Raw genomic sequence first — 13,358 nt, forward strand, 5'->3', positions numbered from 1 at the left:
ATAATACTGACATATAGTACTCACCCCTGACACACATGAGGTCTGCTATATACCATCACTTAGTGCTGATACCTGTATATAATACTGACATATAGTACTCACCCCTGACACACATGAGGTCTGCTATATACCATCACTTAGTGCTGATACCTGTATATAATACTGACATATAGTACTCACCCCTGACACACATGAGGTCTGCTATATACCATCACTAGTGCTGATACCTGTATATAATACTGACATATAGTACTCTCACCCCTGACACACATGAGGTCTGCTATATACCATCACTAGTGCTGATACCTGTATATAATACTGACATATAGTACTCTCACCCCTGACACACATGAGGTCTGCTATATACCATCACTTAGTGCTGATACCTGTATATAATACTGACATATAGTACTCACCCCTGACAGACATGAGGTCTGCTATATACCATCACTAGTGCTGATACCTGTATATAATACTGACATATAGTACTCACCCCTGACACACATGAGATCTGCTATATACCATCACTAGTGCTGATACCTGTATATAATACTGACATATAGTACTCTCACCCCTGACACACATGAGGTCTGCTATATACCATCACTTAGTGCTGATACCTGTATATAATACTGACATATAGTACTCTCACCCCTGACACACATGAGGTCTGCTATATACCATCACTTAGTGCTGATACCTGTATATAATACTGACATATAGTACTCTCACCCCTGACACACATGAGATCTGCTATATACCATCACTAGTGCTGATACCTGTATATAATACTGACATATAGTACTCACCCCTGACACACATGAGGTCTGCTATATACCATCACTTAGTGCTGATACCTGTATATAATACTGACATATAGTACTCACCCCTGACACACATGAGGTCTGCTATATACCATCACTAGTGCTGATACCTGTATATAATACTGACATATAGTACTCTCACCCCTGACACACATGAGGTCTGCTATATACCATCACTTAGTGCTGATACCTGTATATAATACTGACATATAGTACTCTCACCCCTGACACACATGAGGTCTGCTATATACCATCACTTAGTGCTGATACCTGTATATAATACTGACATATAGTACTCTCACCCCTGACACACATGAGGTCTGCTATATACCATCACTTAGTGCTGATACCTGTATATAATACTGACATATAGTACTCTCACCCCTGACACACATGAGGTCTGCTATATACCATCACTTAGTGCTGATACCTGTATATAATACTGACATATAGTACTCTCACCCCTGACACACATGAGGTCTTCTATATACCATCACTAGTGCTGATACCTGTATATAATACTGACATATAGTACTCTCACCCCTGACAGACATGAGGTCTGCTATATACCATCACTTAGTGCTGATACCTGTATATAATACTGACATATAGTACTCTCACCCCTGACACACATGAGGTCTGCTATATACCATCACTTAGTGCTGATACCTGTATATAATACTGACATATAGTACTCTCACCCCTGACACACATGAGGTCTGCTATATACCATCACTTAGTGCTGATACCTGTATATAATACTGACATATAGTACTCTCACCCCTGACACACATGAGGTCTGCTATATACCATCACTTAGTGCTGATACCTGTATATAATACTGACATATAGTACTCTCACCCCTGACACACATGAGGTCTGCTATATACCATCACTAGTGCTGATACCTGTATATAATACTGACATATAGTACTCTCACCCCTGACACACATGAGGTCTGCTATATACCATCACTAGTGCTGATACCTGTATATAATACTGACATATAGTACTCTCACCCCTGACACACATGAGGTCTGCTATATACCATCACTAGTGCTGATACCTGTATATAATACTGACATATAGTACTCTCACCCCTGACACACATGAGATCTGCTATATACCATCACTTAGTGCTGATACCTGTATATAATACTGACATATAGTACTCACCCCTGACAGACATGAGGTCTGCTATATACCATCACTAGTGCTGATACCTGTATATAATACTGACATATAGTACTCTCACCCCTGACACACATGAGGTCTGCTATATACCATCACTTAGTGCTGATACCTGTATATAATACTGACATATAGTACTCTCACCCCTGACACACATGAGGTCTGCTATATACCATCACTAGTGCTGATACCTGTATATAATACTGACATATAGTACTCACCCCTGACACACATGAGGTCTGCTATATACCATCACTAGTGCTGATACCTGTATATAATACTGACATATAGTACTCTCACCCCTGACACACATGAGGTCTGCTATATACCATCACTAGTGCTGATACCTGTATATAATACTGACATATAGTACTCTCACCCCTGACACACATGAGGTCTGCTATATACCATCACTTAGTGCTGATACCTGTATATAATACTGACATATAGTACTCTCACCCCTGACACACATGAGGTCTTCTATATACCATCACTTAGTGCTGATACCTGTATATAATACTGACATATAGTACTCACCCCTGACAGACATGAGGTCTGCTATATACCATCACTAGTGCTGATACCTGTATATAATACTGACATATAGTACTCACCCCTGACACACATGAGGTCTGCTATATACCATCACTAGTGCTGATACCTGTATATAATACTGATATATAGTACTCACCCCTGACACACATGAGGTCTGCTATATACCATCACTTAGTGCTGATACCTGTATATAATACTGACATATAGTACTCTCACCCCTGACACACATGAGGTCTGCTATATACCATCACTAGTGCTGATACCTGTATATAATACTGACATATAGTACTCTCACCCCTGACACACATGAGGTCTGCTATATACCATCACTTAGTGCTGATACCTGTATATAATACTGACATATAGTACTCACCCCTGACACACATGAGATCTGCTATATACCATCACTTAGTGCTGATACCTGTATATAATACTGACATATAGTACTCACCCCTGACAGACATGGGGTCTGCTATATACCATCACTAGTGCTGATACCTGTATATAATACTGACATATAGTACTCTCACCCCTGACACACATGAGGTCTGCTATATACCATCACTAGTGCTGATACCTGTATATAATACTGACATATAGTACTCTCACCCCTGACACACATGAGGTCTGCTATATACCATCACTTAGTGCTGATACCTGTATATAATACTGACATATAGTACTCACCCCTGACACACATGAGATCTGCTATATACCATCACTTAGTGCTGATACCTGTATATAATACTGACATATAGTACTCACCCCTGACAGACATGAGGTCTGCTATATACCATCACTAGTGCTGATACCTGTATATAATACTGACATATAGTACTCTCACCCCTGACACACATGAGGTCTGCTATATACCATCACTAGTGCTGATACCTGTATATAATACTGACATATAGTACTCTCACCCCTGACACACATGAGATCTGCTATATACCATCACTTAGTGCTGATACCTGTATATAATACTGACATATAGTACTCTCACCCCTGACACACATGAGGTCTGCTATATACCATCACTAGTGCTGATACCTGTATATAATACTGACATATAGTACTCTCACCCCTGACACACATGAGGTCTGCTATATACCATCACTTAGTGCTGATACCTGTATATAATACTGACATATAGTACTCTCACCCCTGACACACATGAGGTCTGCTATATACCATCACTAGTGCTGATACCTGTATATAATACTGACATATAGTACTCTCACCCCTGACACACATGAGGTCTGCTATATACCATCACTTAGTGCTGATACCTGTATATAATACTGACATATAGTACTCTCACCCCTGACACACATGAGGTCTGCTATATACCATCACTAGTGCTGATACCTGTATATAATACTGACATATAGTACTCTCACCCCTGACACACATGAGGTCTGCTATATACCATCACTAGTGCTGATACCTGTATATAATACTGACATATAGTACTCTCACCCCTGACAGACATGAGGTCTGCTATATACCATCACTAGTGCTGATACCTGTATATAATACTGACATATAGTACTCTCACCCCTGACACACATGAGGTCTGCTATATACCATCACTAGTGCTGATACCTGTATATAATACTGACATATAGTACTCTCACCCCTGACACACATGAGGTCTGCTATATACCATCACTTAGTGCTGATACCTGTATATAATACTGACATATAGTACTCACCCCTGACACACATGAGGTCTGCTATATACCATCACTTAGTGCTGATACCTGTATATAATACTGACATATAGTACTCTCACCCCTGACACACATGAGATCTGCTATATACCATCACTTAGTGCTGATACCTGTATATAATACTGACATATAGTACTCTCACCCCCGATGCGGTATACTTCCAGCACACGGCGTGGGGTCCATCCATTTTCTCACAGATCTTTATATTTTAGGATTGAAAGGGGCGATGGGGCAGACAGGAGCGGCTGGGAGTCCAGGTGAGATGTGTCGTGCCCCTCCTGTGTGCAGCTGTGTCAGTATATACTGCAGCCTCACACACCCTGTCCTGTCTTCTCTCCTCAGGGGTGAATGGACATCACGGCATTAAAGGAGAACCCGGCCTTCCTGGCCCTCCTGGAGCAAAAGGGGACATGGGGGCCCCCGGCTCAGCAGGTACATGCTAGAGCCATGAATAACCCTGATCAGATTTTCTGATTGCCAATCTCTTGAAGGAAAGAGCCACTGCTGCTCCTCGGGGGAGGGACTCATGATGGCGGTGTAAATACCTCACCCTGCAGAGAGGTGGCGCTGCTATGTTTTAACTCTCTCCTTCCCAGAGCACTCATGACCTGCCCCCTGTATCAGTAGAACACTATTCACATTGTCGTTCAGGACAGTGAGACTTGTGCAGGGCTTTTTATTGTGATTTTCTCTTAAAAAAGTGGCCCTCCAGGTAAGAGGGGCTCCACTACTTCATGTGGAAGCTGAGGCCTGGGGGAAGCAGGGGGATCCTGGAGAAGACGGGGGATCCTGGGGGGATTGGGGCATCCTGGGGAAAGCAGGGGATCCTGGAGAAGGTGGGGAATCCTGGGGGAGTGGGGATCATCGGGGGTCTTGAGGGCAGCGGGGCATCCTGAGGCGAGCGGGGCATCCTGGGGTGATTGGGGCATCCTGGGGAAAGCAGGGGATCAAGGGGAAAGCAAGGGCTCCTGGGGGGACCAGGGCATCCTGTGGGGAGCGGCGGGATCCTGGGGAAAGCAAGGGCTCCTGGGGGGACTGGGGCATCCTGGGGGAGCAGGGATCCTGGGGGGGGAACAGGGGGTCTTGAGGGGAGCGGGGCATCCTGAGGCGAGCGGGGCATCCTGGGGGGATTGGGGCATCCTGGGGAAAGCAGGGGATCAAGGGGAAAGCAAGGGCTCCTGGGGGGACCAGGGCATCCTGTGGGGAGCGGCGGGATCCTGGGGAAAGCAAGGGCTCCCGGGGGGACTGGGGCATCCTGGGGGAGCAGGGATCCTGGGGGGGGAACAGGGGGTCTTGAGGGGAGCGGGGCATCCTGAGGCGAGCGGGGCATCCTGGGGGGATTGGGGCATCCTGGGGAAAGCAGGGGATCAAGGGGAAAGCAAGGGCTCCTGGGGGGACCAGGGCATCCTGTGGGGAGCGGGGCATCCTGAGGCGAGCGGGGCATCCTGGGGAAAGCAGGGGATCAAGGGGAAAGCAAGGGCTCCTGGGGGGACCAGGGCATCCTGTGGGGAGCGGGGCATCCTCAGGCGAGGGGCGCATCCTGGGGAAAGCAGGGGATCAAGGGGAAAGCAGGGGATCAAGGGGAAAGCAAGGGCTCCTGGGGGGACTGGGGCATCCTGTGGGGAGCGGGGCATCCTGGGGAAAGCAGGGGATCAAGGGGAAAGCAAGGGCTCCTGGGGGGAGCGGGGCATCCTGTGGGGAGCGTGGCATCCTGAGGCGAGCGGGGCATCCTGGGAAAAGCAGAGGATCAAGGGGAAAGCAGGGGATCAAAGGGAAAGCAAGGGCTCCTGGGGGGACTGGGGCATCCTGGGGGAGCAGGGATCCTGGGGGGAATAGGGGGTCTTGAGGGGAGCGGGGCATCCTGAGGCGAGCGGGGCATCCTGGGGGGATTGGGGCATCCTGGGGAAAGCAGGGGATCAAGGGGAAAGCAAGGGCTCCTGGGGGGACCAGGGCATCCTGTGGGGAGCGGGGCATCCTGAGGCGAGCGGGGCATCCTGGGGAAAGCAGGGGATCAAGGGGAAAGCAAGGGCTCCTGGGGGAACCAGGGCATTCTGTGGGGAGCGGGGCATCCTGAGGCGAGGGGGGCATCCTGGGGAAAGCAGGGGATCAAGGGGAAAGCAAGGGCTCCTGGGGGAACCAGGGCATCCTGTGGGGAGCGGGGCATCCTGAGGCGAGCGGGGCATCCTGGGGAAATCAGGGGATCAAGGGGAAAGCAAGGGCTCCTGGGGGGACTGGGGCATCCTGGGGGAGCGGGGCATCCTGAGGCGAGCGGGGCATCCTGGGGAAAGCAGGGGATCAAGGGGAAAGCAAGGGCTCCTGGGGGGACTGGGGCATCCTGGGGGGAATAGGGGGTCTTGAGGGGAGCGGGGCATCCTGAGGCGAGCGGGGCATCCTGGGGGGATTGGGGCATCCTGGGGAAAGCAGGGGATCAAGGGGAAAGCAAGGGCTCCTGGGGGGAGCGGGGCATCCTGGGGAAAGCAAGGAATCCTGGGGGGAGCGGGGGAACCTGACCAGAGCAGGGGATCCTGGGGGCCCAGTAGGTTTTAGCAGATTCTGAATGGATGCACCTCTGTCCAGTTGTTTCAGGCAGCAGCATTGTGCGAATTGTTGGTGGAAATAAAGGGCGGGTGGAGGTGAAACGCAATGGAGAATGGGGGACCATCTGTGATGACAGCTGGGACATGAACGATGGGAAAGTCATCTGCCGGATGTTGGGGTACTCGAAGGTGTTGTCTACATTCACAGCGAACGCAGGTAAGTCGCTTCCCACCATGAGACCATCATAGTCAGAAGAAGGAAGTAGACGTCATGACAGACCTAAGGCCCCCACAAAGTGCCGAATGGGGGTCTGAAGAGTGAGCACCAGCCGGTCACACCTCGGACAGGGATCGCATTGTGTCAGATTGTGCGGTCTATTGAAAACCATACAATCTCCTGGTGGTCTGGGGCAGAGAAAGGGTTTAACTAGAACAACCCCATGATCTTTGGCAGTGAAGAGGTTAATTTTTATTTGCACACACACGCACACACATCAGTAATTTGTAGCTGTGAAAGAATTAATTGTAAGATCCTCCTTTGTGGTAGAGGACCATGAAAGGGTTAATTGTAAACCCCCTGGTGGTCCAGGGCATTGAAGGGGTTAATTAGTAGATGAACCTGCAGCATAGTGATCTATGCAATGAACCCCTGCCCGGTGGTCTGCAGATCTCCAGATTCCCTGCACCTTCTCCTGCCTCCACACGGGGGTTCAGGATGGCCGGCGCGGTAGCGGTCTTCCTCCACCCTCTCCGCCTCAACAGGAAGTGCTGTGTGGAAGGGGTTAACAGGGAGGGAGCTCCCATCGGGAGTGGCAGCATCCTGATGGTTGCCATGGCAAACACCTTCATGGGCATCCAGCTTGTCATGGTGTATCGGAGCCTGATCAGGCAGTAGACTATGCCGTGTATCGTACAGGCATCAGAACCATCGGATCTGCAAGAACCAAGAGTCCAAAAAGTGGGGAAAAAAGTAAAAAAAAAAACAACACAAACTTCTTCCTATATCCACACATAATTGATTAAAAATGTAAAAGATAAAAAACACTGCACATGTTTGGTATCACCACGTACGTAACAACCTGATCTATAAAAGGATAACGTTACTTTTACCGCACGGTGAATGCCGTAAAAAAAACTATGATGGAATTGTAATTTTACCCACCTCACTTTCCAAAAAATGGTATAAAAAGTGATCAAAAAAGTCATATGTACACAAAATTAGTACCAATCAAACTGTCACATCATCCCGCAAAAAATCAGCCCCTACATAAGACAGACACCCAAAAAATAAATAAAAAAATGTTGTGTGTAAAATAAAATAAAAAAATTGCACATATTAGGTGTCGCCGTGTCCGTAATGACTGGCTGTATAAAAATATCACATGATCTGGTCAGGTGAACATTGTAAAAAACAAAAAGTAAAAACGGTGCCGGAACAGCCATTTTTTGGATATCTTGCCTCACAAAAAGCGTAATATATATATATATATACACACACACACAACTATCTATACAGCAGGAGTCACCCTAATAATGTATACATACAGTGGATATAAAAAGTCTACACGCCCCTGTATGTGTCCTCTATATATACAGTGGATATAAAAAGTCTACACGCCCCTGTATGTGTCCTCTATATATACAGTGGATATAAAAAGTCTACACACCCCTGTATGTGTCCTCTCTATATACAGTCTACACACCCCTGTATGTGTCCTCTATATATACAGTGGATATAAAAAGTCTACACACCCCTGTATGTGTCCTCTATATATACAGTGGATATACAAAGTCTACACGCCCCTGTATGTGTCCTCCATATATACAGTGGATATAAAAAGTCTACACACCCCTGTATGTGTCCTCCATATATACAGTGGATATAAAAAGTCTACACGCCCCTGTATGTGTCCTCTATATATACAGTGGATATACAAAGTCTACACGCCCCTGTATGTGTCCTCTATATATACAGTGGATATAAAAAGTCTACACGCCCCTGTATGTGTCCTCTATATATACAGTGGATATAAAAAGTCTACACACCCCTGTATGTGTCCTCTATATATACAGTGGATATACAAAGTCTACATGCCCCTGTATGTGTCCTCTATATATACAGTGGATATAAAAAGTCTACACGCCCCTGTATGTGTCCTCTATATATACAGTGGATATAAAAAGTCTACACACCCCTGTATGTGTCCTCTATATATACAGTGGATATATAAAGTCTACACGCCCCTGTATAAATGTCCGGTTTCTGTGATGTAAAAAAATGAGACAAAGATAAATCATTTCAGAACTTTTTCCCCCTTTAATGTGACCTATAAACTGTACAACTCAATGGAAAAACAAACTGAGATCTTGGAGGGAAGAAAACAAAACTAAAATAATATATGGTTGCATAAGTGTTCACACCCTTACACTAATACTTGGTTGTAGCACCTTTTGATGTTATTCCAGCACTCAGTCTTTTTGGGGATGATTCTATCAGCATGGGCACATTTTGACTCTTCTTTGCACAGCACAGCCCTCTTCAGATCACCCCACAGACTAGGAGGGCATCTCCTGGGCACAGCCCTCTTCAGATCACCCCACAGACTGCGAGGGCATCTCCTGGGCACAGCCCTCTTCAGATCACCCCACAGACTAGGAGGGCATCTCCTGGGCACAGCCCTCTTCAGATCACCCCACAGACTGCGAGGGCATCTCCTGGGCACAGCCTTCTTCAGATCACCCCACAGACTAGGAGGGCATCTCCTGGGCACAGCCCTCTTCAGATCACCCCACAGATTGCGAGGGCATCTCCTGGGCACAGCCCTCTTCAGATCACCCCACAGATTGCGAGGGCATCTACTGGGCACAGCACTCTTCAGATCACCCCACAGACTGCGAGGGCATCTCCTGGGCACGGCCCTCTTCAGATCACCCCACAGACTGCGAGGGCATCTCCTGGGCACAGCCCTCTTCAGATCACCCCACAGACTACGAGGGCATCTCCTGGGCACAGCTCTCTTCAGATCACCCCACAGACTGCGAGGGCATCTCCTGGGCACAGCCCTCTTCAGATCACCCCACAGATTGCAAGGGCATCTCCTGGGCACAGCCCTCTTCAGATCACCCCACAGACTGCGAGGGCATCTCCTGGGCACAGCCCTCTTCAGATCACCCCACAGACTGCGAGGGCATCTCCTGGGCACAACCCTCTTCAGATCACCCCACAGATTGCGATGGCATCTCCTGGGCACGGCCCTCTTCAGATCACCCCACAGATTGCGAGGGCATCTCCTGGGCACAGCCCTCTTCAGATCACCCCACAGATTGCGAGGGCATCTCTTGGGCACAACCCTCTTCAGATCACCCCACAGATTGCGAGGGCATCTCCTGGGCACGGCCCTCTTCAGATCACCCCACAGATTGCGAGGGCATCTCCTGGGCACAGCCCTCTTCAGATCACCCCACAGATTTACGAGGGCATCTCCTGGGCACAGCCCTCTTCAGATCACCCCACAGATTGCGAGGGCATCTCCTGGGCACAGCCCTCTTCAGATCACCCCACAAACTGTGAGGGCATCTCCTGGGCACGGCCCTCTTCAGATCACCCCACAGACTGCGAGGGCATCTCCTGGGCACAGCCCTCTTCAGATGACCCCACAGACTGCGAGGGCATCTTCTGAGCACGGCCGTCTTCAGATCACCCCACAGATTGCGAGGGCATCTCCTGGGCACAGCCCTCTTCAGATCACCCCACAGATTGTGAGGACATCTTCTGAGCACGGCCCTCTTCAGATCACCCCACAGACTGCGAGGGCATCTCCTGGGCACGGCCCTCTTCAGATCACCCCACAGACTGCGAGGGCATCTCCTGGGCACAGCCCTCTTCAGATCACCCCACAGATTGCGAGGGCATCTCCTGGGCACAGCCCTCTTCAGATCACCCCACAGACTGCGAGGGCATCTCCTGGGCACAGCCCTCTTCAGATCACCCCACAGATTGCGAGGGCATCTCCTGGGCACAGCCCTCTTCAGATCACCCCACAGATTGTCAAGCGGATTCAGGTCTGGGCTCTGGCTGGGCCATTCCACAACTTTCCTCTTCTTCTGGTGAAGCCATTCCTTGGTTGATTTGGATGGATGCTTTGGGTCGTTGTCATGCTGAGATATGAAGTTCCTCTTCATGTTCAGCTTTCCAGCAGAAGCCTGAAGGTTTTGGCCAATATTGACCGGTATTTGGAACTGTTCAGAAATCCCTCTAGCTTAACTAAGGCCCCAGTTCCAGCTGAAGAAGAACAGCCCCTTGGCATGATACTGCCCCCACCAGGCTTCACTGTGGGGGTGGTGTTCTTTTGATGATGTTGTTTTGGGGCCAAACATATCTTTTGGAATTATGTCCAAAAAGTTCCACCTTGGTCTCATCAGACCATAACACCTTTTCCCACATGCTTTTGGGAGACTTTAGATGTGTTTTTGCAGAATGTAGCCCGGCTTGGATGTTTTTCTTGGTAAGAAGAGGCTTTCGTCTTGCCCCTCTGCCCCATAGCCCAGACATATGAAGAATACGGGAGATTGTTGTCACATTGACCACACGGCCAGGACTGGCCAGATATTCCTGCAGCTCCTGTAATGTTGCTGTCGGCCTCTTGGTCGCCTCCCAGACCAGTTTTCTTCTCGTCTTTTCATTAATTTTGGAGGGACGTCCAGTTCTTGGTGATAGTAAAAGAAAAGAGGTTCTGCTTCAGCGCGAATCCACGATGGAGACATTCTAATAAATAAGAAGAATCTACTCAATTGAGACTGTCTCCATCGTGGATTCGCGCCAAAGCAGAACCTCTTTTCTTTTACTGCAACTTTTTATTTTTGGGGGACTGGACATCCCATCCGAAAGAACACACAGGCTGCGGCTGCAGTCCCGGTATAAAGGTCTCATTATACTAGCACAACCCCAAAAGGTGAGCCTCCATAATCCTCACTACATCCTTTTACTTGTAGATACATACTATCCTATTGTGTGCCCCTTTCTCTTCCATTCTATATTCCCCTCATTCACTGAGGGGAATTTAGATTTGTCCATTATCTAAAGACAGTTCTTGGTGATGTCACGGTTGGGCCATATCTTCTCCACTTGATGATGACGGTCTCCACTGTGTTCCATGGTAGATCTAATGCCTTGGACATTCTTTTGTCCCCTTCTCCTGACTAATACCTTCTAACAATGAGATCCCTCTGATGCTTTGGAAGCTCTCTGTGGACCGTGGCTTCTGCTGTCGGATGTGACCAAGAAAACTTCAGGAAAGACCAACTAGAGCAGCTGAGCTTTATCTGGGGTTAATCAGAGGCCCTTTACATGACGGCCGGTGTATGCCGACTGCTATCTAACAGGATTCTGTATGTGATTGCTTCATTCTGAGCACAGCTACATCCCCAGCTATAGGAGGGCGTGCACACTTCTGCAACCACATTATTTTAGTGTTTTTTGTTTTCTTCCCTCCACCTAAAAGATTTCAGTTTGTTTCCCATTGAGTTGTACAGTTTATAGGTCACATTAAAGGGGGAAAAAGTTCTGAAATGATTTATCTTTGTCTCGTTTTTTTACATCACAGAAACCTGACATTTATACAGGGGCGTGTAGACTTTTTATATCCACTGTATATATAGAGGACACATACAGGGGCGTGTAGACTTTTTATATCCACTGTATATATAGAGGACACATACAGGGGCGTGTAGACTTTTTATATCCACTGTATATATAGAGGACACATACAGGGGCGTGTAGACTTTGTATATCCACTGTATATATAGAGGACACATACAGGGGTGTGTAGACTTTTTATATCCACTGTATATATGGAGGACACATACAGGGGCGTGTAGACTTTTTATATCCACTGTATATATAGAGGACACATACAGGGGTGTGTAGACTGTATATATAGAGGACACATACAGGGGCGTGTAGACTTTGTATATCCACTGTATATATAGAGGACACATACAGGGGTGTGTAGACTTTTTATATCCACTGTATATATAGAGGACACATACAGGGGCGTGTAGACTTTTTATATCCACTGTATATATAGAGGACACATACAGGGGTGTGTAGACTTTTTATATCCACTGTATATATAGAGGACACATACAGGGGCGTGTAGACTTTTTATATCCACTGTATATATAGAGGACACATACAGGGGCGTGTAGACTTTGTATATCCACTGTATATATAGAGGACACATACAGGGGCGTGTAGACTTTTTATATCCACTGTATATATGGAGGACACATACAGGGGCGTGTAGACTTTGTATATCCACTGTATATATAGAGGACACATACAGGGGCGTGTAGACTTTTTATATCCACTGTATATATAGAGGACACATACAGGGGTGTGTAGACTGTATATATAGAGGACACATACAGGGGCGTGTAGACTTTGTATATCCACTGTATATATAGAGGACACATACAGGGGCGTGTAGACTTTTTATATCCACTGTATATATGGAGGA

General features: G+C 47.5%; 1 protein-coding gene across 1 annotated transcript in view; it reads left to right on the forward strand.

Annotated features, from left to right (window-relative positions):
* Positions 1-4,519: 4,519 nt before the first annotated feature.
* Positions 4,520-13,358, forward strand: part of MARCO (macrophage receptor with collagenous structure) — a 40,944-nt gene continuing 32,105 nt past the window's right edge. Inside the window, exons 1-3 of the mRNA XM_040413069.1 lie at positions 4,520-4,560; positions 4,646-4,735; positions 6,890-7,057. Of these exons, the coding sequence (XP_040269003.1) occupies positions 4,530-4,560; positions 4,646-4,735; positions 6,890-7,057 (289 nt within the window). The 5' untranslated portion in view covers positions 4,520-4,529. The remainder of the gene's footprint in view (positions 4,561-4,645; positions 4,736-6,889; positions 7,058-13,358) is intronic.

This window comes from Bufo bufo (assembly GCF_905171765.1).
Source record: "Bufo bufo chromosome 7 unlocalized genomic scaffold, aBufBuf1.1 SUPER_7_unloc_3, whole genome shotgun sequence".
Taxonomy (NCBI): domain Eukaryota; kingdom Metazoa; phylum Chordata; class Amphibia; order Anura; family Bufonidae; genus Bufo; species Bufo bufo.